Source organism: Pygocentrus nattereri, chromosome 5 (genome assembly GCF_015220715.1).
Source record: "Pygocentrus nattereri isolate fPygNat1 chromosome 5, fPygNat1.pri, whole genome shotgun sequence".
Lineage (NCBI taxonomy): Eukaryota > Metazoa > Chordata > Actinopteri > Characiformes > Serrasalmidae > Pygocentrus > Pygocentrus nattereri.
Genome location: NC_051215.1, coordinates 28,771,782 through 28,795,900, shown reverse-complemented (window position 1 = coordinate 28,795,900; position 24,119 = coordinate 28,771,782). Strand labels below are relative to the sequence as shown.

Genomic DNA, 24,119 nt, shown 5'->3' with positions numbered 1-24,119 from the left:
GTTACATTTTCCATCGAGGTGTCTTTACACTCATCTTGTCATATTCATGTTTTTCTTTATATTTTTTATCTGTCATTTTTACATAAAGTCAGATTCTCTGTTAATGTGTGTGTGCTCTGTTGAGGGCCTCACTCACCCCCCTCAAGAGAGGGAGCGAATGTGTAGAACAGTGTTTGCCGGGGGTATCTGATTGCATTAAAATAAGCCTTTCCAGATGTTTTCTTATGGGGATGTATGGATGTGTGTGTGTGTGTGTGTGTGTGTGTGTGTGTGTGTGTGTGTGTGTGTGTGTGTGTGTGTGTGTGTGTGTGTGTGTCTCTAATCATCTTATGTATGTGCGGTCATTCACCATATTAAACCAGAGCCAACTCGGACACACGAAGGGATCCCACATTGGCCTTCGGGACACTCACAGGGCTTTAGCACTATCATTTCATTTGAAATAAAGTTGTTCATGTTTCAATCCAGATAGTGTCTACAGAGCTTTCGTCTCCACACCAACACCACTGAAAATAAACAACACCATTTTCATGCACACATACACCAAAAGGAACGACAGGTTTTGCCAAATGTAGTGGAGTAAAAAAAAAAAAAAAAGATATTTAGTTTGAAAGGTAGCGGAGTGAAAGTAAAAAGTCACCCAAAACGGAAATGCATAAGTAAAGTACAGATGCACAAAAAACTACTTAGGTACAGTAATGAATTACATTTACTTAGTTACTGTCCACCACTGGTGAATATAAATGTGTCGATTTCTGTGACATCACAAAACAAATTCAAAGCTGACTGTTTTTGCAGCTGACTTTCTATATGTTGACATGTATGGAATGTGGACCAGTATATTTTTAAACTTGCAATGTTTACATACTGCGTTAAACTCATTTATTAAAAAAAGATAAAATCAGTTTTCCATGATATGGGACCTTTAATGCAAAATGCCCCCCCATCTGTACTGGTTTTCAGCAGAGCTCTGATCAATATTACACCATTGTCCTCATGTCATTACAGAGTTTGTTGTGTAGTTTCCACACACATTGGCTCTGATTCAGGAAGTCTTCTTATGGTCCATAGTCCAAAATATCGTGCCATTTGGCCGTTTCAGCCTACCCAGTAGTCACAGAAGATGTATGAGGAACAGCATCGGCTGCTGTGAACATAAGCACAACCATGTGAGCGATTCTAACCTGTTGTTCAGGTCAGATTAATGTCTAACGTCTCTGACGACTGAGATGAAGAGTTTAGTGAGACCAGAAAGAGACACTCACACATTGAAGGCTTTGACTGAATCAGTTGGAGCAGCAGTGCCTGTAGTTTCTTTACATCTTCTCGTAAGTCTTGCAGATCCTGACACTGTTGCTGCTGGGTGTTTTCAAGTTTTGTCAGAGTGGTAAGATCTTCTCTTTGCACTGGAGACGTGGAGCTTTTCTTTCTGCAAAGAACAAGTTCAGACTTTCTTTTCTGGATGTTTACTAGTCAAATCATGCATGATGGAGAAATACAGAGCTGTGCAAAAGTCAGAGACCATCTCGTCATGTATTTAATTTGCACTCAAAATGGCTGTTAAGTATAAGATCCTCATTCTTCAAGAGATATTGCTGGGGAGATTAGCTATAAAATAATCTACTTGTAATCTACTTGGAAGTGGGTGACGCAAATAAAAATAAGAGAAAAACTAAGAGTTTCCGGGACTGGACTTTTGAAAAATGATTTAAAACTACAGAGAAAATGGAGCTCCTAACAACGGTACAAGACCCTGTAGACACCAAAAGAAGAAGAACAAGAAGAACCTCACTTAGAAAAGGAAACAGACACATCAAACAATAAGCTGCTAGTGTTCTGAGAAGGATGGACTGACTGCCCCAGAGTCCAGATCTCATCACTGAAAATCACTGAATGCATTTGGGATTATGTGGACTGTAAGAAGCATAAAATGCAACCAACATCTGAAACTAAACTTTGGAAGTGTGGAAAAATATTCTGGCAGATTTCAAAACTGAAAGCAAAATATTATATTTAGTTGTGTATATAATTTTAGTAGTTTTCTGTTAAATATATGTTTTCTGCTTTTTTCTGATGCTTAGAAATTAATAACAGGCCTAGTGGCCTGTTCTGACTGGAAATAAACTAAACTAAGTCTCTGACTTTTGAACAGTACTAAATAATAAGAGCCCTGTTTCAAAGTAAGACACTCACCATGCCATCAAAACCCAAATAAACCCACCTGGGACTTATCTTACTATCATCTGCGGGGGCCCGTCTGGGTGGTTTTGTCTGTTTTTGGATGTCTAGATATTCATCCAGAGTATCCTGTAGAATTACTGAGTTAGACTCTTTCTTTCGAACTGAAATTTGAGTAATTCAATCAGCCTGTCAGCATATTATGGTACCTTGATCCCTGCTGAGAGCTTCTTCATCTCTTCATGCTGATCTGGATCAGTTGCGATGTTATCGTCATAAAATTCCTCTAGAGGGGCACAGCAGCGGTGGATGAACCGGTTGTCGTAGAAGCGACGCAGATGAGGCATGGATTCCTCTACCTGCAGGATGATGGACGCCTGTTGCATCACTGCATTGGCCAGTGCGTTGTCATACACTCTACAGAAACAATGCACAGAAGCTTTGTTGGAAACATAAATAAAGTGCCTACCATCCCACAACAACTACATGACAGACTTTTGTTCTCTCTCTTCTACCTCTGGAAGGTGTCAGACAGCAGGGCAATCATCAGGTTGACACACAGGACAGCAGACAGGGCCAGGAATGTCCCACAGAGCAAGTGAGCCATGATGGAGTCCACAGCCACCATGGCATCAAACTCATATTCATCCACCAGGGTTATCCGGTACAGACTGTAGAGCAGCTGAGGCACTGTCTGCATACTGGGAACATCAGCTAGGCCTTAGAAAAAAGATGGTGCTTAGCTTAGCTGCATTTTTTTCATGGGAAACTTGCAATATAATCTATCATAAGGCTTAATCAATGACATCTCACCTCCAAATATAATCCAGAAAGCACAGGCGTATGGGATGTAGATCTCAGCATATAAGAAGAAGAAGCGCAGCACATCACCCACAATCTTCCCCAGCATGACAATAAAGGGACCCATAGCCCTAAGGATTGGTAAAAGATCATTGATTTGTTGATGGTTTTATGAGTCAGGCAACTTACATTTCCTGGCTGTAGTACAAAATGTGTGAGAGAGCAAAAGTTTGGCACTGATCCTACAACTTCTTCGCCAAGGCTATAATCTTCCTAAGTAAGGACCCATTTAAAGACCCTATGCACCAGGGCCATTTCTTGCTATAAGCAGTATAAGCAGTCACTTAGGTCTGCCAAACCACCATGGGGCACTGTGATTTAAGCAGAAAGTAATTGTAAGTTTAGCTCAACAATATTTGTCTGCAGAGTCGCAAAGCTACAATTTCATGCCAGCACTTTCACTCCAGCAGGTTCAAGCCAGTAGCATTCAGTGCATGCTGAACATTTCAGTCATTTTATGTGGGTTTCTAATAAATTTGTGATAAATTTGCATTGGGCTAACATTATATTTTAAGCTTTAGGCTAAAACTTTGGTTTGAATGCATATAGAGATTCACAGGGTAAATATTACACAAACTACAGCTTATGGGTAAGACAATGGGTTATGTAGACATATAGCTCAGTTAACTTACCTTACACCTTTTCTGTTCACTTACAACACATGCAAGAATAAAATTTTATCTTAAGCAGCTTGAGGCTAAAACAAAGTTTAGTTTTTTAATATTCCTGCAGAAACCAGAAACCCACAGAAACCATTAAGGGTTTCTTTTGGCTTCTCATAGTTTTGTAATGTGTTTTGATTTATGGTTTAACCAGTTACCAATGGTTGATTCATATATTGGCAACAGTATCCCTTCCTGAATGCTAATATGCATGGTGACACATACAACGAGCATAAACAGTCGCTGTTCACATCAGAGGCTCATAACGCTCAACTTTGTTCAGGTAGCACAATCGTGCTGTCCTACTGCCCGTGCGTTCCACTGGCCTGAAACTGCTGGAGTGAAACTGCAGGTGTAAATTTGCGGCTCTGTGGCTCTGCAGTCAGACCCTTCTCAAATTTTGGGGATCTGTAAACCTCTCTTGTGGAAAGGTCTATTTGCATGGAAGAATGTTTTGAAATGTGGGTTGTGTTTTGGACCCCTTCCCCAGTCAGATGAATCAGATTATATTGAGTGAATTGAAAGAGAATTCAAAGAGAACTCAGTCAAAATTTCAAGGCATTGAAACACTGAGCCAGATCTTCTTTTTGAGCCTGTGTGTGTGATGTTAATATGTAAAGACATATGATGTGGTTCAAAATCACCACGTAAAGGGTGAAGGGAAAAGGGTCACACAATGTAAAAGTGGAGTTATGTGACAACGAGAATATTAACTTAAAAGCACATATTGCAATGTACAGTCATATGCAAATCTGAACATCCCTGGTCAAATGACATGTTTTATAAAAATATAAATAAAATGAAAATAAGTTCACACCTCCTCTACCAGGAACAAACTTAAATGTGGCATTTTCTGCTAATTTTACTGCATAGTTTCTGTAAAACATATAGTATAAAATATGCCCTAAAGTTGGCACAGGCTACATTTTGTGTTTTATTTTTCCCCCAACATGTTGAAAAACAGCAAATAAAAAGTAATTTGTTGCAAAAAAAACACAACACTTTTTGGGAGTGGGCTTTACACATCCAAAAAATATCAATGCTAAAGTACAGGGGTGTCCAATCTTATCCGCAAAGGGCCGATGTGGTTGCAAGTCTTCACTCTAAGCAAGCTGACCCTAACCTGATTCTACTTGTTTGATCAGTAGGTCTTACTCTTTAAACATTTCATCAAGTGACCTCCTCCAGCCACACCGGCCCTCTGTGAATAAGATTGGACACACCTGCTATCAGTCTGAATCATCTTTATAAGACAAATAAAAATGCCAGCTGTTATTCTTTTCAAACAGCTCATTACTTCCATACTTTTTACAAATGGATATACAATGTTTTGGAGTGAAACTCCTCAGTGCATTAAAATGTGCAGAAGTGTGTTGTCAGTATGTGACGTGTTCATTTGTTTTCACGTAGAAAATCAACAAAAGATGTAATTTGACCAGGGGTGCCAAACCTTTTGCATACAACTTTACAATATCTATGAAAAATTTTAAATATCTTTAAAATATCTACTGTTCACATCTTACACAGTATATAGTGCATGTACATGTAATGCACTTAAAATGTAGACAACTTCAGAATTCATGAACAGTCATTTTTATTGAAACTTGTGTTGAGACTGGAGAGAAATTTCTTGTCCATCTTGTATCTGGTGAACAAAAGATTCTGATTCTGATTTGCAGTACAGGATGCATGCATTGGTCATTATTGTACATCCTGTTCTGCTAACTGGGGACTTTAACCATATGGTGTGCAAGCCTCTGATGCCTATGTTTCCATGGTTACCCTGCCATTGAGCAGATGTTACCATGGTTACATAAGCTCAAAGGAGGAACCACCTGTAGTGCATGGCGAAACCTGAGAAAAGCCACATGGTGGTGTAGGCCGCTGACCAGGTGTTGCCATTCTTCTTCAGCCATTCTGTCTGAGCGACCACATTACCATGGCAGCCAACGGCCCAAGCCAGGTGTTACCAATATCACCCTAGGTCTGCCGGATGTATAACCATGGTAACGGTGGCTACTCGCCAGGTGTCCCTATTAGAGTTTCCAATGCTGAAGTGATGCTTGTTACCTAAAAGCTCGGACATGCTTCATCAGCCTCAGCCAGAGGAAAATGATGGCCACAGCGAAGATGCGGAGGCTGTATGTTCGGAGTGTGTGGGACACCAGGTAGATGTCGGCCAGGTGGACCCCCAAAACTGACATCAGCAATATGTACACAAGCCAATCAAATATATTCCTGCAAAACAAATATCACTGAAATAAGACTGTTTAGCTGTCACACTGCTTTATTGATTATATTCTATAACAAAAGAATTCAAGGCTTCTACCAGGGGTCTTGTGAGTAGCTCCCCTTCAAATTGCAGATGAGCTTGATTTGCCCCTCTAAGTAAAGACGTTCCTTGAGGACAAAATAAAATACATCAGTGCTTTCAGGGGCATCAGCTAATTTATCTGCATGAATGGAAATCATTATCTGAAGCTTAAATTAAAACAAATTGCAACTTTACTCACAAGCTGTTCAGATATTACCAGTAGCACAGACATTATCTGTATAATAATAATAGTAAAACATAATCTGTATTAAATGACATGCTTTTGTTGTTGTTGTTGTTGTTGTTGTGCTGTAACAGTGGCAGTGAATTATTAGGATAACACCTTATCCTAACAGCAAATAGTGTGGGCGACGATGACAAAACCAAAATGCTACCATTATAATAAATTAAGGTACACCAGCTGTGAGTGGAAGAGTGCGGTGTGGTGAGGTGTGGTTTGACGTGCCATTTTTGACAGACGCCTCATTTGTACTTTGGATGCATCTCATCGCTCTATTACACCTTGAAATGGATAAGGAGAAATGCATCCATGAAGTGGAGAAAGATCCAAACAAACTGGCTATTTCCACATATGTGTGGGGAATTAGATTCAATTGTCTCTCATATGGCTTGGAATACAACACATACAATAGAATTTACATTTAACTACATTTTTAGCCAAGGTAGTCATATCATTGGCCCACTAAGGTAAGTCGATGCTTTAGGCAATTTAATCATTATTATTGATATATTACAACTATGCATTATTGTATTATTATTCGTTTTATTTGCACTTAAAATATGTACCTAAAACATCTTAGTGCCCAGTCATCAGGGGAGGAAGGCCCGAGGGAAGAGCTTGCCGACTGGGAAGAGCTAGTGATTAGAGCCAGACTTCAATCTCAGATGTCTTGACATTTTTGGTATAAAAGGGTCCACAGTCTCAAAACAAATGTTTTACTGAGAATAAAAGTGTAAAAGGTCACCTGTTCGCTGTTAATTTACCTATGCTCTGGGGAACCGGATCTAGCACGTCTGCCTAAGCCGCCATTACGAGCTGAACGTAAAATATCTCAATGAAAAGTATTTATACACTGATGATAAATAGCATAGCTAGCTAGGATACTCATCCAGACATGTTATAACAGAGGAGACCAATCACTGGTTGACATATAAATGGGAAATCTTGTAATGTTCAACATGCCGTCTGTTTGTGGAGAAAGTCCCACCCTTCAGTAAACGGAGAGAGGTTTTTATTGGGTTTTACCAGTGATTTCGAATACGCTTGGAATGGTAATTTTGACCTTCAGTTTCAAGTACTTTGGTCTCCATCCATCCATCCATCCATCCATCCATTATCTTCCGCTTCTCCGGGGTTCGGGTCGCGGGGGCAGCATCCTAAGCAATGAGGCCCAGACCTCCCTTTCCCCAGCCACTTCCACCAGCTCTCCAAGGGGGATTCCGAGGCCCTCCTAGGCCAGCTGGGCGATATAGTCACGCCAGCGTGTCCTGGGTCTTCCCCGGCGTCTCCTCCCAGGTGGACTTGCCTGTGACACCTCCCAAGGGAGGCGTCCAGGAGGCATCCTAACAAGATGCCCGAACCACCTCAACTGGCTCCTCTCGACGTGAAGAAGCAGCGGCTCTACTCCGAGTCCCTCCCGGATGACTGAACTTCTCACCCTATCTATATAAGGGAGAGTCCAGACCCCCTGCGGAGGAAACTCATTTTGGCCGCTTGTATTCGCGATCTCGTTCTTTCGGTCATTACCCAAAGCTCATGACCATAGGTGAGGGTGGGAACGTAGATTGACCGGTAAATCGAGAGCCTTGCCTTATGGCTCAGCTCTTCTTTACCATACTTTGGTCTCTTCACATTCAAAGAGATGGGAGCCTGGGCTGGTATGACTGGTAATAACTGCCTGGTATTGCTTCCACACACCCCAAACTCGTCTCCAGTCTTTTTATTTTACTGTTCTTTTTTAAAACATGTTATGAAAAGGTACAAATATCTACTTTTCACCTGGAAAAAAAACTTATTTAAAGTCCACAATCAGGCCTTAAAACCACTGTTGTACCTTTGAGAGCACATTTACGTAATTTCTACCTTGATGAACAAAAAATGCTCCTGCGCAGAACCTTTATTTCTAACAGTGTAATGTAAGTGGGGTGAGGGTGTTACCTCAGGCCACATGGGGTGCGCTCGGGCCAGGTCTTCTCTGAGTCTCCGTTCACTCCACTGCTGCCAGTCCTGCAGCTTTCGGCCAGAGTGCAGCATCTCCATCACCTCTCTGTACACCTCCAACACAGTCAGCCCTAACGCCAACACCACCACAAGCACACGCCACCAGTCCTGGACAGAGCGGATTGGCAGCGGTATGCAAAAGTTAGGACACCCCTGGTCAAATTGGGTATGTTGTTGATTTTCTAAAATAAATCTTCTCTCTTTACAGGATGTGTTTGTGTAAATATGGCATTGTCTGCAAATTTTAATGCACAACTTCTATTTCTTTAACATACTGAAAAAAAAACAACAAAAAAAACAAGTATATAAATATATACTATAAATAGTAACTGTGAAACTGTTTTTGGATATTTTCCAGGACAAACCAGATAAACAAGGGCAACTTGGTGGTCCTGACTAAAAGTGGTTTTAAATATTTAAATTTTAAACCTAAAAAATGTTTACTGTGGTTAATGTTAAGTTTAGCATTAGAGTTGGACTACAAAAGTACATATATATAAGATATTTTATATAAAAACATAATAAATACATATAAGTACTTATAAATAATACATATGGGACAGGATCCCACACCCTTGCCCAAGGTACAAAGGTCTTTAAAGCAAACATGTCTATGTGGGTGTGTGGCTATCAAAGCAGGAGGATCAGCATTTTTTTCTGCTGTGAACTGATTTTTCAAAACTTCTCTATAATTTGATCATTATAATGTAAAGAAATGAAAATATTCAAAGTTGTTTGATATATTTAATGACAAAAAAATGATTTCTTCACAGTGGTGGAGATGGGAACCAGGTCATGATGTCTACAGCACAAACAAAGCCATTTTATTTACCATCCAAAAGTAACAATGAACTTTTCATATGTGATGTTGATGATGGTAAAGTAATGGTACATCAGAAAAAAAAATACCTTATTTGGTTACTGCACACCCTTCACCTGTCCACCATGAAACCTATTTGTTTTTTTTTTCTCGTAATACAAAAGCCTGTCTGAAAATGATCTCAGGCCTCAGGTAGTGTGTTAGAAACCAGTGATGTAATAACTTTCTGTGAGGCAGCTGTTATAAGCAGATTTTTCAGACATCTAATCTCTGGTTCCTATCATCACCACTGTGAACAATTCTGACTCTGTATATGTCTTTACAATGGAATTTTTCACACCAAACCACTCTGAATGACTCTGTTAACATCTTAACCATTTAATTATGCAGTATGCACTATCCGCCTACTAATGGAACAAAATATGTTTTTCTGTGGTTTGTAAAGTGCGTCTTACCTGAGGGAAAACATAGCGCTCACCCTCCTCTCGTGATACAGAGACAGATATGGCCACTATTGTCCAGGAAACAATAAATAAAAAGTTGAGCAACAGCAGAATCCAGGCACCCAGTCTGTGGAGAAACAAATTACTCACTTGTTAATCAAAATAATTGCCTTATTAATCAAAGGAGAATTCCTCCAAATTTTCTATTTTGCTGCATTACTAAATGGGTAAGATGTAAACAAAGTCGTTCAGAGAGGATTCATTCATGTAAAATGTTCCATTCTAGAGAAAAATACTGAGTCAGAATTGTTCATAGTTGTGGTGATTGGAACACAGACGTCAGAAGAGTTTAATATACGTAAAAGCTTCATTACACACACACACACACACACACACACACACACACACACACACACACACACACAGTTGGGACGTTGTGTAAAAAATAAATAAAAACAGAATACGATGATTTGCAAATCCTTTACAACCTATATTCAATTGAATACACTACAAAGACAAGATATTTAATGTTCAAACGGATAAACTTTATTGTTTTTTGCAAATATTCACTCATTTTGAATTTAATGCCTGCAACACGTTCCAAAGAAGTTGGGACAGGGGCGTGTTTACCACTGTGTTACTTCACCTTTCCTTTTAATAACACTCAATAAGCGTTTGGGAACTGAGGACACTAATTGGTGAAGCTTTGTAGGTGGAATTCTTTCCCATTCTTGCTTGATGTACAGCTTCATTGTTCAACAGTCCGGGGTCTCTGTTGTCGTATTTTGCACTTCATAATGTGCCACATCCCAGCTTCATTGGAATTGGGGTTGTATATATATATATAAAATGTTTACAGCTTAAAGTTTGCCTATATATATATATATATATATATATATATATATATATATATATAAGCTGACTGTTGTAACAAAACTTCAAACGAGAACTTTGCAGGAAGGAGAAGGAAAAAAAAAACTTTAGCTTCAAGGTTAGTCAATGGACCCAGAATTTTGGGTCACTTCTTTTAGCCCTTTCATCATGAAATTTACCCACAATCTAGTAGGTAACAGGTATTTTCAAATTCTGTTAAAAACGGAAACACTGCGAAACTGCCGTAAAGAAACCTGAGGCAGCAATTTTCTCTAAAAAAATGTAACACTCACATTCACATCTCAAACAATGAATTATGCATAACATTTGAAAAATCTGTGGACTTCCTCTCTAATGTGTGTACTTGCACATTTGTGTTAAAGAAAAATTACTTTACAGTACTTTACCTGGCATACAGGTTCCATTTGACTGTGATGAGCTTCATCACTACAGGATGCATAATGAGATCCAGCTTTCCTTGATGGATGATGAACTCCAGCTTTTCAAGAGTGAGCGAGAGGGTTATTGCAGTCAGTCAGTCACAGCAGCAGAAATGATTCAGTTATATATGACAACTGATATGAATGGTACAATGAAGCCTTGTCAGTTTGAAGATGGTTTACCGGTGATGTCGGCTCTCTGCAGACCCTCCCTACAAAGTAAGCAAATATTCACAATAATTATCTAAGCAACATTACAGGGTTCCTCACATTTTCCTCTGAGCAGTGCAGTTACCTTTTGAGTCAGTCTTGCATGTGGGATCTGGCTCCAGCAGCTGAAGGTAGAAGAACTGCTGTCGGGTCTTTTGGTCCTTCACGTGGAACTGATTCAGTGCCAGATTGGCCTGTGGAGAACACACGAGACCTTTTCATGAGAACATTTGTTACATTCTTATCAATAAAGATGAATGTATACAAATGGTTCTATGGAGCATATGCCACACACTCTTAAAAAAGATGGTTCTTTAAGGGTTCTTTAGAAAAGAAAATGGTTCTATATAGAACCACGAACACTGAAAGAACCCTTTGCATGATTAAAGCATTCTTTGCATCATGAAAGGTTTCTTCAGAATCTGTTGTAGTATATAACCTTTTTGAAAACAGTTCTATATAGCACCCAGATGGGTTCTTCTATTGTTACGATGTCAAGCTTGTAACTATAGAAGAACCCTTTTGGGTGCTATATAGAACTGTTTTAAGAGAATAATCCCACTGTGGAGAAATTTCACCTCTGCAATCCAACCCATCTGTGCAGTGAAACACCACATACACACACTAGTGAACACAAAGACTAGGGGGCAATGAGCACACTTGCTCGGAGTGGTGGGCAGCCCTATATGCAGTGTGGGGAGCACTTGGGGGTTCATTGTTCCGGTCGCAAGGCTGGTTCCCAAACTCCAGCCCACGACTGCCCCCAAATGTTTACTATAAACACCAGGCACCACTAGGATTTGAACCCAGGATCTTCTGTTTACTAGACAGGGACTTTGACCAACTAGGCCACAGCACCACAGCCTGCAGAGCAGAAAAGGTTCTATATAGAACTATCTACAGCATACCCTCCATCAATCCAAAGAATGCTCTCATGATGCAGAGAACCTTTTAATCATGCAAAGAGTTCTTTCAGTGTTCATGGCTCTTTACTAAAGAACCCTTGAAGATCTTTTTTAAGAGTGTAGAAGAACCACTTTTAGCTCCCTGATGAACATTTCAATGGAAGATTCATTAACCTCTTCAACTCTGAGACTTTTATGGATTATTACTCAGTAATTACTTGGAAAACATTGCTTAAGTTAAAAACTGCTTAAGTTACATAAATGAGGAGTGGAAGTCTGGATGTGCCAACAGCTTCATGGAGGTTAAGAGGTAAAACAACCATAGGGGGCAGTCGTGGGCTGGAGGTTAGGGATCCAGCCTCATGACCGGAAGGTCGCCGGTTCGATCCCCAGAGCCGAGAGCACATGACTAAGGGCAAGTGTGCTCACTGCCCCCTAGTGTGTGTGTGCTCACTAGTGTGTATGTGGTGTTTCACTTCAAGGATGGGTTAAATGCAGAGTTGAAATTTCCCCATTGTGGGACTAATAAGGGTCTCTTAAATTAAATTACTGTAAATGTGATGTGAGTATTTTTAAAGTGAAGTGTAATAAACAATATTGCATAAAACTTAGAGATCACTTCATTGATTTCCAATAAAAAAGTATAAGATGTTAACTTTTCAGTGTCAGGTAAAAAGCAGAAAACATATATTTAACATTTCACGACAGCTTTAACAACTGAATATAATATCATGGATTTTGGGGTCTATTTCCTTTTCCTTTCTAGTTGCCTTTTCACAGTGGAAGGATGGACAGACACACCTGCGGATGTTTTCACATCTGAAGCAGCTTGATTTTCTTGGTCTCTGACTTTTGCACAGTACTGTATACAGTGGATAAATGATACGTACCACTGATGTCATCTTGCCAATCATGGCTGTAATGCACAACTGTCCATCAGCATCTCGCACACCAGCATCCGCCCCCAACTCCAACAGCGTGCGTGCCGCTTCACTGCGGTCTTTACATATAAACACACAGAGGTTTGGCATTTGAAATTTTCCAAATAAAGCCTGATTCTCACTGTTCTTTTCAGATAAGAACACTGAAAAATTATTTGGCCCAAAGGTATTTAAACCTGAAAAGTCTGACTTCTGATCATCACTGCCATTAGATACAGTGCGTGATATTGACATTCCCCCCCAGTATAATTTTTCTATTGTTTCTACAGTTAGAGGAGCAGAATAAAAAGGAACAACAGGACTCAAATAAAAAAACTGTAAGATCTAAAAAGCATTCTGTTTAATCTGTTATGTCACTGCAAAAACCGAACTGTCTCCAAATGTTTTGGTGAGGAGTTTACACACAGTCTTATGCAAGATTAAACAACGCCTGGTCAAATTCCACACTTTGTTGATTTTCTAAGTGAAAATAAATAAACCATCCTCTACAGAGAACACACTTCTGCATACTTTAATACACAATCACTGTTTTTTGCTGAAGTAAACACTGAAAAAATACAAAATATGGCCTGTTTAAAAGTTTTGGCACATTTTATAATTAAAGTTGTTTTGTTTTTTTCCATCCATCCATTTTCTAAGCTGCTTCTCCCTCAGGGTCGCGGGGGGGTGCTGGAGCCTATCCTATCCATCGGGCAGAAGGCAGGATACACCCTGGACAGGTCGCCAGTCCATTGCAGGTTTTGTTTTTTTTAACAAGTTAAATTCAGCAAATAAAGAGAAATTATGCACTACAATTTGCGGTACAAATGCCATATTTGAGCTTGTTCCCTTAACTTAAATCAAAAAAGCATGTCATTTGACCAGAGGCGTTCAAACTTTTGCACATGTCCATGCATACATGAACACACAGGCCTGTCTAATACACCAGTGACATTGATATTCTAATTAATACTAATAATATTAGAATGGCCTTCAGGCCTCTCTGAAAACAAAGACACAATGGCTGAGTTCCAATATCTAGGCTGCAGCCAGGGTAAGCTGCATTTCTTTGCTGCTACGTCACAGAAGGCCGTTCGTATACAGTCTATAAATGCAGCCCACATTGAAAGTGATTTCAAGGATGCATCAGATGTATCCTTTCAGGCCTTTGATTACCCACAGTTCTCTGTGCACAAGTGACATAAAGTGTAAAATGACTGATTAATTAAAGCATTTGTCCATATATTGTATATCGTTCCTATATCATATTTTATTTAAAGGTATTTGTATAAAATTTTTTGTATAACAATAAACATGTAGTTTATTGTACTACATAAGAAAATCTCCTCCGTTTCCACAAAGAATTGAAAAAGCAACAAACACAATGAAACGGGCTCCATTTTCTCTCACCAGCTCCCTCATGAGTTAGGACTGTTCCATTTATGTGACCAATAGGCTACTAAGGAGGAGTCTTCATAGGACGGTCCTACCAAGGACCCGCACTACCTCAGCTGCAGCCTAGGCTTTGGAACGTAGCTACAAAGTGTCATTGATGCGAAGCACCAGCATATAGTACCGCAAAAGTCCTAGCACGCACTGTGAGATGGGTGGCTGGGAGGGAGGAAGAGCTAGGGAGGAGTTAGTTACAAGCCAGGTCCATGAGGTTCTTTGCATCTAACAAGATAGGCCTTCCACTGTCCCTATAAAAACATTACCCAGATTGGCAGCCAGTTGTAGAGGAGTCCTCTGTTTGTAGTCATGTGCAGCAATGTCTGCTCCACTCCGCAATAGAATCTGAATTGCTCCAATGGCATCATTCTTAGCAGCAAAGTGTAGAGGTGTTTGAAAGTCTTTGTGAGTTTGTGCCTCAATGTCAGCTGAAACAGCAAATACAGTGACTAAGATGCAGAATCAGCCCACAGTTCATCATCTGCAACATACAGAGACGCTAACAGATCCACACATTAAAAGTATGCACGATCGCACCTCCTCTTTCTAGAAGAAAACAAGTCATATCTTCGTAGTCCAAGGCCGCAGCCACATGCAGGGCTGTGACCCCAAACGCATCAGCCCTCAGGATATCTGCTCCTCGCTCCAGGAAGAACCTCATCACATCTACATTCCAGGCCCGAGAGATCTGCCAGAGCGCATACAATTACAATTAAACATATACAGCCATGTGCATAAAGCAATACACTGAGCTACCAGGTGGCTTTTTTATCACCTACACCTACCATATAGGTGCACTTTGTAGGTTTAAAGTTATTGACTGTAGCTCATCAGTTGCTGCGCAATTTTCTAGCCCCCTCTAACTAATCCATCAATGGACAGGACCACCACTGAACAAATATGATTTGGGTTATGGACCATTCTAAACTTGACACTGACTTGGCAGTAGCGAAGCAGTTGTGCAGGTATGAGTGTAATGGCACAGCAGAGTTGATTTTACACACCTCAGGGTCCCTGTTGTATTAGGAGTAGTCCACCAGAACCAAAAATATCCAGCCAGCAGTTGTTCTGTGATCACAAACTGCCCCCTGATTTAAGGCCTTTACACACTCAGCTGGATTTATTAATAAATTAATTAGATTACATGTACAAGTCATGATATTTTGCACACCAAACAGTCATTTGGTGGGCAGAAATGCTGTGTTATTATATTTGCCTGATATTTAATACAATTTCTCACCCAACCAATGACCAACAATGTTATTAGTATTTCCTCTGCTTTGGCTTTTATTGTGCTACCACTAGTTTCCTTTATGATCCTAACCCTAAAAAAAGTGGACATTAAAATTATATTTGAAAGCCATTGAACTAGTGTTAAATAAACCGCCACATGCACTGTCTGTTTAAATAACTCTAAATGATCGGCCTTTATAGAGCATTCACCGTGCCTCATGTGGCGGTCTGTGCCTGTGAGTGTCAAGAGTAGAAGAAGAGTGCAAAAGAAAGAGTAGTTCCTATCCTACAATTTTATTTATTTATTTGTTTATTTACATTTATCTAGCTCTAAATGACCTAACACCTGCTTACATCACAGAGTGCCTGTGTGTTGTTGTTCCGGCACGTAATCTAAGATCTGCAGATAGAGGCCTTCTACAAACACCCTCTGTAAAATACAGAAAACATGCAGAGACTCGTTCAGTTGTTATGCTTCTAAACTGTGGAACTCAATTCTACCTTCTATTAGACAGTCAAGCTCAGTGCTCACTTTTAAGAAGCATCTAAAAACGCATCTCTTTAACTTAGCATTTAATTACAACTCTGTGTCTGGTGGTGTTTTTCTTCTACTTTGATCTTTTTCATTTTCTTCTGATTCAAAATAAATACTAATGATTTCTTCTATAACTATGTTTTATCACCTGCCTTGTAAAGCACTTTAGCTGCCACTAGCATGAAAAGTGCTATATAGATAAAAATATTTATTATTATTATTATTAGCAGTAGTAGTAGTAGTAGTAGTAGTAGTAGTAGTAGTAGTATAGTATTATTTACTAATACCTTTTTTATTTTTTCACTATAATTGAATAATACTGATTCAGCTTACTGCTTGAAGAAAACACCCAGTGCCAATTCCTGAAAACGTATCAGAACTGTAAGTATCAAAATTACAGTATGAATCTGTACCTCACTAGTGTTACTGTTATTATCTTAAGCAGCTCAAACTGGGCTACGGTCATCTGAGCTGTGAGTGAACGCTCTCATAAAGGTCCAACTCCTGAATGAGGCAGTGAAGCTCTCTGTGCTTCTTTCTGTTTTCCAAAATAAAACTAAGCTGGCTGTTTTGTGAGGATAACAAGATGTATTTTTGCACTTTTTAGACTAAATTCTCCAATGTGGGGCAATTATAGGCTGGAGGTTAGGGAACCAGCCTTGTGACCGGAAGGTCGCCGGTTTGATCCCCTTGGGTGACAATACATGACTGAAGTACCCTTGAGCAAGGCACCTAACCTCCAACTGCTCCCCGGGTGCTATGGATAAGGCTGCCCAGCGCTCTGGGCCAGTGTGCTCACTGCCCCCTAGTGTGTGTTTTCACTATTGTGCATGTATGTGGGTGTTTCACTGCACGGATGGCTTGTTTGTTTGTTAGTTTTTGCTTCATGAACAAAATGGTGACTAGCTTTGATGTGAAAACCCATGTATTTCACATTTTTCATATTGTTTGAGGTGGATGTACCCAGTAATACTGCCAAGCGTGAACGCTAAACATTTCTTCTGCCTCATCTTCACAAACACAGCGTAAACCCATCCAGCCTGTTGCTCAGAAGAAAGTTTTGCTCACCTCATGCAGGGCAGTCTGTCCATATTTGTCTGTGGAGTTGGGGTCAGCTCCCTCTGTGAGGATACTGTTCAGGTACTGCAGGTCCACCTGTAGGGCCAGACAGATCAACACAACTAAGTAACACTCATTCTTCAGAGTTTATTCCTTTCTGCTATGTTCATATCTTTGGTCTGCATACAGTTCAAAACCATCATGCATTACCTCATCTGAGTCCTTGTTGCTGGCACCCAGGACTCTGAAGTGATCCAACAGGCACTTGTTCAGATTTTGCTCTTTATCACCTCCATCTACAGCATCTTCATCCCAGGCAAGACCCTTGTACTTGCTTCCTATAGGTTGGTCTGACAAGAGACGGTAAAATGAATGTGAGGAATTAATGCCAGAATGGAAAAAATGCAACAGAGCTGTGTAGACAATGACCTGGAAACTGGAATCACTTCCATTCATGACTGTTTGTAATTGCTAGACATATTAGTACAATTTTCAATTTATTCAGTGAAAGTTTACACGATGTGTATTCAGGCAGTTTACATCAGACATTAAACTGTATTTTAGATGTAAATTTCAAGCCTTTTTGAGAACAAGAATAATATTTTGTGGCGAGAAGACAACAGCTTTAAAACTGAATACATGAATGAAAGAAAACCAAAGAAAGCAAAAAAAGGAGAAAGAAACAGATAAAAATGGAAAGAGAGAAAAAGGAGAATGTCCTACAATAATGTTATTTCACATCAATAAAGCATATAATTAAAATATTAAGAAAGAAAGAATTTAGCACCATCACAAAGAAAGAAAGAAGGAATGAAAGAATGAAAGAAGAAATTCAATAACACCAGAAAGAAAAAAGAAAGAAAGAATGAATACAAAGGAAAGAAGACAATAAGACAAAAGAAAGAAAAGAGGAAAAAAGAAACACAAAAGGAATAGAAAAGAAAGGAATAAAAAGAAAAGAAAAACAGGAACAGAAGGGAAAATAATAGAAAGGAAAGGAAAGGAATGGAAAGGAAAAGGAAAAAGGAAAGGAAAGAAAAGGGGTATAAAAGGAAAGAAAAATGAAAAGGAAAGGTATAGGAAAGGAAAGGAAAGGAAAGGAAAAGAAAAGGAAAAAGGAAAGGAAAGGAAAGGGGTAGAAAAGGAAAGAAAAAAGAAAAGGAAAGGTATAGGAAAGGAAAGAAAAGAGGTATAAAAGGAAAGAAAAAAGAAAAGGAAATGTATAGGAAAGGAAAGAAAAAAGAAAAGGAAAGGTATAGGAAAGGAAAGGAAAGGAAAGGAAAGGAAAGGAAAGGAAAGGAAAGGAAAGAGCGATATGTAAGGAGCAGCTGTTGCTCAGGTGGTGGAGAATGTCAATGCAGGTCATGATCAGACAAGAACAGTCCATCCACAGCTACAAAGTGAGATATTATAGTAGAGGTGCAGTGCATGAACCCCTCATTATAAAGATGAATGAGCTTAAGAGAGTTGAGTGGTGTAAAAACCATCAGCGCTGAACTATAGGAGAAAAGGGGTGTGGTCAGATGAGTCATCCAATGCACTTGAAAAAGTCTCGGGAAACTCTGTCACTTTCACGTCATTGTCCAATCTTCCATCTTCGACTATTTATAACATGATTGGTATACATGACTACTAATGACCTTGTTGTGACTATAAAGCTTAGCAATGTCACTACTGATGAATATGTTTATGTACGTGTACATACATCGATCATAACATTATGACCACCCCCTTGTTTCTATGCTCATTGTCCATTTTATCAGCTCCACTTACTGTATATGTGCACTTTGTAGTTTTGTAGTAGTTTGTGTTGGAGTTTTCAAACACTGTCTACTCACTGTCCACTTTATTAGACACTCCTACCTTGTCGGTCCACCTTGTAGATGTGAAGTCAGAGACGATGGCTCATCTGCTGCTGCACAGTTTTTGTTGGCTGAATATTTTTGGTTGGTGGACTATTCTCAGTCCAGCAGTGACACAAAGGTCCAGCAACACTGCTGTGTCTGATCCACTCAGACCAGCACAGCACACACTAACACACCACCACAACATCAGTTTTACCGCAGTGCTGAGAATGATCCACCACTCAAATAGTACCTGCTCTGTGAGGGTCCACGGGGGTCCTGACCACTGAAGAACAGGGTAAAAAGGGACTAACAAAGTCTGCAGAGGAACAGATGGACCTCAGTCTGTAACTGTAGAACTACAAAGTTCACCTATACAGTAAGTGGAGCTCATAAAATGGACAATGAGCGTAGAAACAAGGGGGTGGTCATAATGTTATGCCTGATGGGTGTATGTATGTATGCATGTGTGTATGAATATATATATATATATCTTCTTCTTCTTCTTCTTTCGTCTGCTCCCTTTAGGGGTCGCCACAGCGGATCATCTGCCTCCATCTTGCCCTATCCATTGCCTCCTCTACTTTTACACCAACCATCTTCATGACCACCTTCACTACATCCATAAACCTTCTCTGAGGTCTACCTCTTCTCCTTCTACCCGGCAGCTCCATCTCCAACATTCTTTGCCCAATATATCCACTACTCCTCCTCAACACATGTCCAAACCATCTCAACCTGGCCTCTCTGGCTTTATCTCCAAACTGCTCCACCTTCACTGTCCATCTGATCTGCTCATTTCTAATCTTGTCCAGCCTTGTCACTCCCAACGAAAATCTCAGCATCTTCATGTCCGCCACCTCCAGCTCAGCCTCCTGTCTTTTAGACAGAGCCACAGTCTTCAAACTATACATCATAGCACTACTGTCTTGTAAACCTACATATATACATATATATATTTATAAGGCCCCTTTTTGTGCCCTTGCTCAGATATTGCATGAGTAGGGGAATGATAGGATTCAAAGTCCTATATTGGTTAAGTAATGTAAAGTATGTAGTGACCTTGCTTAATAAATAAAAAATGAGAATAAAAAGTAATTTACCAATCACTGCTTTCTGTCCTAAATTGCATCATGCATACTGTGCCAGCTTTCTTGGAATCGATGTTTGAAAGTATATAAGTCTTAGATATGGTATAAAAGGAGACGACACACAAATGTTGTTAATAGTGTGTTCTTGGCCTAAATGTGACCTTAACTCTAGCTGCTCACATTAACACCCACGCTTACACATAGTAAGTTATGTTTCTCTTTAAAATGATTCTTTCTCATTCTTTAGCATGGCAGTGTCTCTGATGAGGCTGTGTTTGAAGTACCTGACGGTTTCTTCCTCACACATTTTCGGGCAGCCCGTTTCCAGCGGCCCCGAGCATAAGCTGCCCACTGGCTAACAGACTGCACCACGGAGGCCGACCTTACAGAGGCAGAGGAACCACTGGCCTGCCACCACACAGAGGGGTAAAAATCACAAGTGACTAAAAGAGTCAACTGACATCTGCAAACAAGTAAAGTGCTGTAGACAAATGTTACACACAGAACATACACAAAGATCAAATCTGCATCCTCACCGGACTGAGCGCTGCACCACTGAGCTCCAGGCTGGGGTTATCAATGCCGCTGGAGCTGATGCGGGTCAATCTCTTCATGCTCACTCCTGATGCACTGGTAAGTATGATTCACTGGTTCCCTGCTGTTATAGATGTATCAGTGAGCGATGTGACAGAATCACACCATCACGATGCTTTTATACAGCACAAAGCATGGCTCACAATATTTCTTCCATGGTTTGTTATTGGCATAAGGCAATGGGAGCAGTCATGGGCTGGAGGTTAGGGAACTAGCCTTGTGACCGGAAGGCCACCGGTTTGATCCCCTGAGCCAACGTGACTGAGGTACCCTTGAGCAAGGCACCTCACCGCCAAACGATCCCTGGGCACTGCGGATAGGGCTCCCCACCACTCCCGGCAAGTGTGTTCACTGCCCCCTAGTGTATGTCTTCACTAGTGTGTATGAGGTGCTTCGCTGCACGGATGGGTCAAAATGTGGAGGTGAAATTTCCACGTTGCGGGAATAATAAGGGTGTCTTAATCTAATCTAAAAATTCAGTACCACGACTTTAAACAGTCAGTACAAATAAGTTAATAACACAATGGACTGACATCCAATCAGCCACTGAAATGCTCATTTGAAATCTTTGTTGGTGGTTATTAATAGTTTTTCATTATGTGTAACCCACAGCTTAAAGTTTTTACTTTACCATTTTTCCAAATGTTGTGCATAATTAAAAGGTTAAGATGTGAACGTAGTCATTCAGAGTGGCTTCATATTTCTGGAGAAATTTGCCAAGTCAGAAATGGTCACAGTCGCAAATGTCTAATGTCTCCCTCACTGAAAGTTATTATATGAAATATCATGAAAATTCTATGAAACTCTTGCCTATAGGCTGAAACACTGTTTTACAATAATTTGGCCCAAACCATCATTTTTCAATCGTTAAGAAATCTGAGGAAAAGCCATTTCACACCAAACTGCTCTGAATGATTTAGTTTACATCGCAGGGAATAAATTATGTGAAAAAGTTAGAAAAAACATTGAGAGTTTCCTTTAACAAGAATGTGAACTAGTTTGTTATTTATGTCCCACATCCAGACTCACAAATGTCTTTGGGTCTACCGCATGTCTCCTGTGCTTTCATTCAAATTGTTATTGACAGCTGACTAAAAAGATAAAGGAGGTAGTTACAGCAGTGTTATGCTAAATATGCATTAGACAGATAACTAGGTCTGTTTATCTATTTTTATGATAGACTATGCTTTCACAGCAACTTTGAATTTGATAGCTGTATGGAAGAGAAATATATGCGGTTGTTTTGTTCTGACAGTGATGATATAGCATTATAAGTGATTTATACAAGGGGAAATCACCTTTTTTCACATACATTTGTGTTTAATAGTTACTAGTAGTTAATTACTGTTTATTAATATGGTAAAATATGGTCCGAATAACTAGTTTAACTAGTGAAACTGTTTGAAGTAACAGGCGTCTTTCTAAGTAATTAAATGGCTGAATTTATTTTGAGAAAACAAACTTTCCCTGTTAATTAACAGTTAATATCTGTCCCTGCCGTCAGACTTTGTACTGTTTTGTAACAAATTACTTGTTTACACTGTGTTGTGATATAATGCATCACAACAACAACACCATACCACCACTACCCACCCCCAGCTACTGGTATTGACTTCAGATTTGTTTCACAGATGATTCACAAATGGTCACTGAAGCACACAGATGAGCTGTATTCATTTTAAAAACCGTTAAACAATAAATATCCAGCAAATATAACAAAACATTTAACTACTTGCAACAGAACGTACTGTACAATACCTTCCCACACCCACGGACTGAAAGCTGAGGCCTCCAAGATACAATGTCTCTGTATCGTTTGCTAACAGGTGTGAACTTCAGAGCGCTCTTAAAGGGTCTTCTAACTCTGCTCATGTTTGTTTCCACTTGGTCCGTTCCTCAGCTCCCCCTGCCCAGTGAGTCGTAAAGACAAGTACATGTGCTCATTACACAACAGTCCAACTCCCTTTAACTCATAAATGCTGATGTAATGACACAACATTCATCTTATAGTGCTTAATAGAGCAAAGGTTACAGGGTGATCTTCCCTAAGCTCTGCGAAAGGTTGAAGGAATGTAAATGACACCTTATCTGCTGATGTATGTCATAAAGCACATCTAATCACCATACAAACAGTTGAACTCAGAGATAATCACCTGCATCAGTATTAACAAACATATGCCTTGTCCTGCTGGAACGAATCACATTGCTTTGCTAAGTATGACTGACAGCATGACTCAGATGTGTTAAAGCACAAGTTACAGTTTGGAGCACATGATATTTGACAAGCAAGGCCTGACCTTCGACTCTGAGTGACAGGGATTAAATTACAGAAGCAAAGACCTGATAAAAAGACAATTTAAGGCATTTTAGACTGTTTTACCAGCACATTGCCTGTTCTACAGAATTGCGCAACACTACATGAAAAGCCCTTTACATTGAGTAATTACTTACATTACTTACATTACAATCACAAACAGACCAGCAGATATTTCCCAAAATTGGAATAAAACTTTCTCCCGTTAACATGCACAGTACTGTGCAAAAGCCAGGACCACCTTTTTTTATAGTAAGTAGATGTTAATCATATTATAGTGTCAAAAACATATATTTAACAAAAATGACCCAACGGCCTCCAACACTAAGTATACACTCTCAACAAAAAAGGTGCAATATAAAAAAAGTCTGTGTTTGTCGTTTAATGTTATATTTTTCAGTCTATACTAGGATATGAACACACACTGAGACATATCGGACATTAAATGTTGTGGCTCCCAAAGTGTTTGATGTGTGTTGAAAGGAAAAAAACAGCTTTTCTGAACATTTGGGTTATTACTCCTGACCTAAACTAGCTTTTAATGCAGAGGGAGCAGGTCGAATTTCTCGCTCATCCATTGTTATGCGCACCTCACCGACTATTCAGGGGCTGCACTTCCGCACTTCCAGGTTCCGCCTTTTGCGTTCCATCAACATTGTTCTAAATTCAATATTTAGGAAATCGATTTTTGACATTTGTGAATTGATTCAGAATCATCCATGTCCGCAACGCAATGCATCTAAAAGTTTATTTCTCCCCACCCCTAGTAAGTAGCTGGTAAGAAGCTCTGAGAGGAAACAGACAAAAACAAAAAGAAAATTTGCACTTGAACAACACGCCTGAGAAGCGGAACATGGTTTTATGGACTGATGAGCCTAAATTTTCTAATTGGATTATGAGAAGCAAAAAATGTAACCAACTTTCAAGACTGAACTTTGTATGTGTGGAAAAATATCTCTCCAGATTTGAAAAAATGACGAATGACGATGATTCTCAGCTTATCAGTGAGGCAAAGAGTGGACACAAAATACTTAAAAATTCTGGTATTATATTTAGTTGTAGAGACTTCTATGTAATTTTCTGTTAATGTTTTCTGCTTTTATCTTGATGCTGAAAAAACTGGTACTTAAGG

At 39.6% G+C, this 24,119-nt stretch overlaps 1 protein-coding gene across 3 annotated transcripts; it reads right to left on the bottom strand.

Moving 5' to 3' along the window:
- Window positions 1–702: 702 nt before the first annotated feature.
- On the bottom strand, window positions 703–22,773 carry LOC108420514 (transient receptor potential channel pyrexia). Of its 3 annotated transcripts, none has more exons than XM_037538516.1 (21): window positions 22,422–22,773; window positions 20,616–20,737; window positions 20,364–20,487; window positions 17,355–17,494; window positions 17,154–17,240; window positions 14,855–15,005; window positions 14,584–14,745; window positions 12,839–12,948; window positions 11,129–11,237; window positions 11,017–11,045; window positions 10,801–10,892; window positions 9,533–9,647; window positions 8,195–8,365; window positions 6,031–6,101; window positions 5,772–5,939; window positions 2,992–3,110; window positions 2,694–2,898; window positions 2,388–2,595; window positions 2,222–2,307; window positions 1,266–1,429; window positions 703–1,147 (listed from the first exon to the last, which is right to left on the bottom strand). In XM_037538516.1, the coding sequence occupies exons 2-21, from the start codon at window positions 20,691–20,693 to the stop codon at window positions 1,104–1,106; spliced, it is 2,433 nt and encodes an 810-aa protein (XP_037394413.1). In that variant the 5' UTR covers window positions 20,694–20,737; window positions 22,422–22,773; the 3' UTR covers window positions 703–1,103. The 3 variants fall into 3 exon arrangements, with proteins under 3 accessions (XP_037394413.1, XP_037394411.1, XP_037394412.1); XM_037538514.1 differs by having other exon boundaries at window positions 22,432–22,773; XM_037538515.1 differs by having other exon boundaries at window positions 20,616–20,734; window positions 22,432–22,773.
- Window positions 22,774–24,119: the final 1,346 nt, after the last annotated feature.

Excerpts from the sequence above, each read along its gene's own strand:
- LOC108420514 (XM_037538516.1), bottom strand. The coding sequence starts at position 20,693 with ATGAAGAGATTGACCCGCATCAGCTCCAGCGGCATTGATAACCCCAGC. Across the intron at positions 6,102-8,194 it reads CGCACCCCATGTGGCCTGAG|GAACGTCTTTACTTAGAGGG; the intron begins GTAACACCCTCA and ends TTTGTCCTCAAG. Across the intron at positions 2,899-2,991 it reads TTTCTGGATTATATTTGGAG|GCCTAGCTGATGTTCCCAGT; the intron begins GTGAGATGTCAT and ends CTTTTTTCTAAG.